The following is a 6,617-nucleotide window of genomic DNA, read 5'->3' as shown; positions in this document are numbered from 1 at the left end:
CAAGACCACCATGTGCATAGACTCTGTGTTCCTCAGCAAGACCATCATTTGCATAGACTCCGTGTTCCTCAGCAAGACCACCATGTGCATGGCTATGCCTCGGATGCCAGTTACGCAGGCGAAATCTAGTTCGCCATGGGTTCAAGCCCTTAAAAGAGATGGGTGCCCAAAATAGGGCGCCCAAAAGGTCATAATATTTATAATTTTCTATAAAAAAATAAACCTGCACAGGCTATGGCGATTTTGGTGACTCTGCGCAAGGTAATTTGCCAACATGCTGACTCATATGCTGCTCCAATCACTTCCATCAAGTGACGAAAAACCCTCTAGAGCATGGGGCGCTTCCAACAAGGCCGAAATCGGAAATGTTTGTGCAGACTGAATCCATGCCTGTCCTCAAGGAAGAAACCGTTCCCACGTCCTCTGTCGACTTCTACTCCCAACACAGGGGTTGCTCCCCACGGCTTGCTTGTCCGAGCGGCAGCAAATTCTTTAACCATGCATGCATGCTTGCATGCAATCCATCCAATCTTCTTCTTCTTTGATTCGGTTTTTCTGCGTTCTAATTCAGGCTTGCCATGTAAGAGAGTCCATCCTTCACTAGAGAGATCGAGAGAGAGAGAGAACGAAAGGGAGAAAAGCCATGCGAGCCACAACCTTCATCCATAGCTCGCTCTTCACCCTCCCCTCCACCTTGCTCTGATACCAGTGTTAGACTGCCGGGGACTGGACCATACAACTCTAACACTCAACCGTGCCATATATAGACTCCTAACCCCTAAATATAGCGCCCCTTGACTGCATGTCCGTCATGTCCCTTGGCCCTGCCCTTGGCCTGACAGGTCAAGTTGGGGGGACAGACCGAATGAAATCTTTTTATTCTTGGAAATAAACGGACGTCCACATCATTTAGAGATCATGACCATCGATCCCACGTGACAAGGGGGGTCAAATTGTCCAGTGGGTGACCCTCTAGAGTAAAAACTGACCGGAAATTTGTAAGTTTTGTCCTTTGAATTAAAATTAAAAATACACTAAAGGCCGGCTCTGTGCTGGCAGGGTAAACCAATGGACATGTGTGTTTTCAAAAGGTTCTGTGAAATACACGCGCCATTCGAGCTGACGTCCTTGCTAGGTCGCTGATAAAAGAAAACCGAGCTCGTTCACCTGACGAAGGACGCGTTGAAAGAGCACGCGCTAGCTGGGAGAGCCAAGCCAACACAGCTAGGCATGGTAGCACAGGGTAACGGACCTCATGTGGTGATCTTTCCATACGATGAGCATGGCCATGTCACGCCATCATTTGCACTGGGGCGGGCATTAACAAGGGTTGGAATACAAGTAACGGGTGTACTCACGGCTACGCGGTACGCCAGAGTCGCAAGCATAGCGTCGGCAGATCGGACTCCTCTCTTCGACATTGTGGCTATTCCTGACTCAGCAGAAGCTGGTATATAAGCAGGTATTTAGGCAAGTTTTACACTTATTGTAAACTGATCGCTACTCTCTCCTTTGCATGCAGGCTCTAGTAAGCAAGATGATGTGTGCTACCAGCAGTCCATGCAACATCTTGAACCAGGTTTGGAGGAGCTCATGCTGCGACTTCAGCCGCGGCCCTCCTGCCTCATGTCCGACATCCTCTTTCCATGGTCGCAGGACATCGCTGACCGCCTTCACATTCCTCGCTTCCACATCTGCACCTTTCCTGCTATCATTCCTTTGGTGCTGTCCTATACTCCAGCCCTTTACGCGAGGGGTCTTCTTCCCTACCGACCAGGTACCACTTAGTCCATGCGTCGAAGGTGCACACGCACTCACATGCATGCATCTGGCATTCCTTACTGGTTCTAGTGTCCATCTAATTATTAATACGTATTGCCATTTCACTTCGTGTGGATTGTTTGTGTTCGCTTGTAACTATTGTTGATCTCCTGCAGAGATGGAGAACGAGTTAGTGGATTTCATTCCGGGCCTGCCGAAGCTGTTCAAGCTTTGCGATGTACCAAATGACTTTCGTTCAAGAGACCGCCAGCAACTGGAGTTTCTGTTTGAGATAATGAAGGGGATGAAGAGAGCTGCGGGAGCAATTATCAACACGGTGTATGAGCTGGAGCCAGAGGTAGTGCAGAGTTTGGTCGCGAAGGTGGGTTTGATTGTGTATACTCTGGGCTCTATGTCTAGCCTGGAGCTAGACGCGCCCGAGGCATGCCACTTAAGCTGCACCGTGCCCGGGCCGGCCAATGGCTGCTCCACGACGGAATGTCTGGAGTGGTTGAACGTGCAGCCTCTTGCGTCCGTGGTGTACGTGGCGCTGGGGAGCATAGTATCCTTTACAGAGGAGGAGGTACAAGAGATGGCGTTGGGACTGGAAGCATCCGGACAGCCATTTTTGTGGGTGCTTCGACAACCACCAGGGGGGGGCGATGGCAAGAATGTGCAGGTGGATCTCATGTCCGCGTTACCTGATGGCTTTCTAGAGAGAAACAGAGAGAGAGGACGTGTGATTAGCTGGGCACCGCAGACGGCCGTGCTTGCCCATCCTTCACTGGGATGTTTCCTCACGCACTGTGGGATGGCGTCGCTGCTAGAGGCTTTGTCTGCGGGCGTCCCCATGATCGGGGGATTTTGCAAGATCTCTGACCAGAACACGAACCTGCGCTTGCTGAGCCAGGAGTGGGAAGTAGCCATTCCCTTATCATCCCCAATGTCCCATCAAAACATTCCTCTCAGTTCCCGTGTCGCCTGCTGCGTGAAGGAAGTGCTGCACGGAGAGAGAGGGCGAACTCTTCGCCGCAACGCTTTGGCGATGAAGTCGACCCTTGGGCAAGCGGTGTCCGCACCACATGGCTCCTCGTATCTGAACCTCATCAAGCTCGCTCACGCCGTCATCAATGCCTGCGCGCCATCCGCATGAATAAGTACTCTTGGGGTGGTTCCCACAGTTTCCTCTCGAGAGTGTAATGTACAGCAATGTGCAGTTGTAAATACATAATATGTGTATAGTTTCTCCCTACTACCTTCCCGGCTCCAAAAAAAAAAGAAAAAAAGTAATGCTCAAAAGGCAGACTCTCCCCTACCATCTTGTAGCATCCATCATAATGTTAGCTAGTAGTAGGATTTCCAATTAATGGATGGACAGAGAAGCAATAGTCAAAGATGTAAGCGACCGAATTGAGCCTACTTATGGTCAAGAAAAGTAGCAACTTCTATTGCCAATGAATTCGTGCACTCTTATCTAATATCCACCCTTGGAAGGTTGTAAATTTGCTCAATTCATACATCTGCAGCAATTGCTGAAACAAGGCGACATCTATGATGATTGCTCCCTCTTGAATAACAAGTCTTTAGTTCATAACTCTCTTCGTGAGATTTAAGGTCTCTTGGGTAAAATTCTCTTCTTCTCTTCTCTCTCTCTCAGATTCGATATGTTACATCATATTACATCTCCTTACACCTTGTGTGAGGTCTAGTATATGTTGTGTGAGGACTCAAGGCCAACATTGTCCAGTGAAGAAAACCATGCAACCCCGTGCAGCACTAAGTGTGATCCTATGCAACAACAAAGCCTTGCTTTATCTCCGGCTCCTCTAGGCAGCGGAGGTGAAACGATGGAGGTGATGGACAGGGCTTTGTGCTCAGAAGATGGGAACAACAATGATGATGAGCTTAGCACTGCTGAATCATGGGCATCAGCACTCATTGCAGAGCTCTCTCATCTAAAACAGGATGATGGAAATCCTACTTTGAAAACAGATGAAAATGGCAAGCCCGGGATCCGTGTAATTGGCCCACTTGTGCAAGACTTTGATCTAATTAAGTCTAGCTTTGCAAGAGCTTAATACTAAACTCTCATCGATTGGTGAGAGTATATTGGTGCTACCGTCTAGCATGAAGTGCGTGGGTGACCAGGGACTTTCTTTTGGGATGCTGGGCCAAATCATGGAGGAGTTTGCCTTTGTGAAACAGGTTCTTCTTCAAGTACAAAAAGCCGTAGAGTCCATCGACATGAATCAATTGAAGGTGGTCCAGTTGGACAAAAGCTTGCAGGGAAGCGATATAACAAACAAGATCGATGGCTCTATGGTGATTGATGAATGTAATGAAGACATGATGCCCCCTGAAATCAACAGTGATGAGAAGGAAACATCCAAGGGGTCGGTAAGGAAAATAATGGAGGCCTTGTTTGCGTCAGCTGAGAGCAAACTAGAAAAAGTAGAATCAGGAGCTGAGGGTGTTCTTGTGCGTCAGCGAAAGGGAGAGGATGCACTTGATGATGATCTTCGCAATTTGTCGGAGGTGGGCGCAGCCGCAGAGCTTCTATGTAAGATAGGGGATCTGGTGAAGGAACATTGTATAGCATCTTGGGCTCTAGCAGACGACGTACAGGGAGGTTGTCAGAATTTGGTTGAAGAGACCGGTCGCGGTCGGGGAGAGATTGAGATGTCTACTGGTGAGATCTCATTTGGTCAAAGGGAAACAGATGATGGGCTAATTTCTGGCACTGATGAGAATGGTGGGTCTCTTGAGACTGGAGGGCATAAGGATAATGTCTTATGTTCGAGCCGTAAAGCAACAGATGGTCACCACAGTTCCAGCGTCGATGTTGCCAATGAAGGCTTGAAGCTTGATGTGGGCGAAGCCAGTACTGTTGTGGGCAGAGATATTGACGTTGATTCTGTCAATGTTGTCGAATACGAACTTAACCCGGGCAAAAATGGCGTTGATTCTGTCATTGACAATGTGGGCGATGTACATGTATACGATCCTAAATTTGTAGCAAAGGTAAGCTTGTGGAAGTACAACTTTGTTGACCACAAGTTGTGCGAGCTGTCTGAGCAAAAGATATTATCCAAGCTGTAAGCAAGAACATTAAATTGATGCATCGTTTGTCTTGAATATAGTATTGAAGGTAAGCTCCAATTTTATAATCTTGAACGGCCAGGCCTACTAAGAAAACCACCACCAGTAGACTATGATACAATTCTAAAAGAATTGCCTTGGTTAATTTATCTCTGCTTAGTGTGATGTGAGAGGTACCACCGTGCAATCTCTTCCCTTTTTCGACAGCCAGTAGGGAGCCATATGCTGAAAATGAGAGCAACTTGAAGCATTTTAGTCATACATAAACTACGAACATTAAGCCAATTGATCAACAAGAATTATCCACTATGTCTACGCGTAGGTGAGAAGTGACACTTGTTGATGAAGACAATGTACATGAGCTAATTGCTTGCCTAAAGAGAGGAGGCCACCATAGCATTATGTAGCATGCATGATGTCTATCACAGTCAGAGAATGAAATCTATTTGATGTGGCAGTAATTGTTACTTCTTCCTTAGTGAATAAGGAGAAACATATTACTCTCTTTCTCCCTTACTCACAAATGAACAAAAATGCAAGAAACAAAATGGTAAATTTGTGTGTGTGTGTGTGTGTGTGTGTGTGAGAGAGAGAGAGAGAGAGAGAGAGAGAGAGAGAGAGATCATTGAATCACATCAAATTAGTTATGAGGTTGAGCTCTTGACTTCTTCTCCTTGCTCCTTGAATGAGAGAAAGGTATGGCTTCACGATTTCATAGCAAGATCATTGAATGACGTTGAGCTCTTGACTTCGTCTCCTTGCTCCTTGAATGAGAGAAAGGTATGGCTTCACGATTTCATAGCAAAAGCGAGACATATGAAAGCCCAACAATGGCACCTCACAAGCTCGGGTTTAGTTTTTTCCCACCTTGACACTAACTTGGAGCCCTTGCCATCCCACCTATCCGGGTTTAGTTCAATGGATGGCCTCCCTCCACCCCAAGCCAATTCAAAACCCTTGATCCCCCCCTCTTATCAATGAGTCTCTAGGGTACTGGCTGGACGTGCGTGTACGTTTTCAAAAGGTCATGTGAAATATACGCGTGATCCATTCTAGCTCGGTTGGCTAGGGACACTATTAAAAGAAAACCTATTTCGTCTATCAACACGTACAAAGAGCTAGATGGCCGGCACACAATACGGCAAGGCAAGCCAACACAGTAAAGCACGGTAGTGTAGGGTGATGGACCTCATATGGTGATCATTCCATATGATGAGAATGGCCATTAATTGCACTAGCGTGGATATTAGCAGGGATTGATATACAAGTCACGTGTGTACTCACGCCTACCCGCTATGTCTGCATCACAAACACAACGTCGACAGATCCAGCTCGTCTCTTTGACATTGTGGCTATTCCTAACTCAGCAGAAGCTGGTATATAAGCAGGTGATAAGGCAAGTTTTGCACTTGTTGAAGGGTAAGAAAGGGGTGTGTGAAGGAAAAATTAGATGAAAAATTTTCACTTGAATATTGCTGATGTCATAAAAACTACTATCTAATACTCCCAAATGATTTTCTCATGTTAAACTGATCATTTAATATGGGGAAGTACCAGGATAGTAAAAGATAGAATATTGGTAAGGCTACAGACCGGTCTCTGTCAGGGATCCAAAGGAGGGAAAATAGGGATCCAAAGGGGGATAGCCTGGAGAAGAGAGATGCGCATTTGCTTCAATGGGGCTTGAAAGACCTAAGATTCAGCTCCATTAAGATTTCCATATGCCAAGGTTCTAAAAAGTAAACCTTTTATCCAAT

The 6,617-nt window shown here is 46.6% G+C and overlaps 1 protein-coding gene across 1 annotated transcript; it reads left to right on the top strand.

Annotated features, from left to right (window-relative positions):
- The first annotated feature begins 1,158 nt into the window (after positions 1-1,158).
- On the top strand, positions 1,159-3,317 carry LOC147438440 (UDP-glycosyltransferase 85A2-like). The gene is made up of 3 exons (XM_086484107.1): positions 1,159-1,450; positions 1,523-1,777; positions 1,938-3,317. Exons 1-3 carry the CDS (start codon positions 1,231-1,233, stop codon positions 2,912-2,914), a joined length of 1,452 nt encoding a protein of 483 aa, XP_086340233.1. The 5' UTR covers positions 1,159-1,230; the 3' UTR covers positions 2,915-3,317.
- The last annotated feature ends 3,300 nt before the right edge of the window (positions 3,318-6,617 follow it).

This window comes from Adiantum capillus-veneris, chromosome 16 (genome assembly GCF_014529385.1).
Source record: "Adiantum capillus-veneris isolate H3 chromosome 16, ASM1452938v2, whole genome shotgun sequence".
NCBI lineage: Eukaryota > Viridiplantae > Streptophyta > Polypodiopsida > Polypodiales > Pteridaceae > Adiantum > Adiantum capillus-veneris.
Note: the sequence above shows the minus strand (reverse complement) of the source record. Positions and strands in the feature narration are given on the sequence as shown.

What these genes read in the sequence shown, in the direction of transcription:
- LOC147438440 (XM_086484107.1), top strand. Translation starts at nt 1,231, where the DNA reads ATGGTAGCACAGGGTAACGGACCTCATGTGGTGATCTTTCCATACGAT. An exon ending in TCCTGACTCAGCAGAAGCTG is followed by an intron (nt 1,451 to 1,522) that starts GTATATAAGCAG and finishes CTTTGCATGCAG; the next exon opens with GCTCTAGTAAGCAAGATGAT. An exon ending in TCTTCTTCCCTACCGACCAG is followed by an intron (nt 1,778 to 1,937) that starts GTACCACTTAGT and finishes GATCTCCTGCAG; the next exon opens with AGATGGAGAACGAGTTAGTG.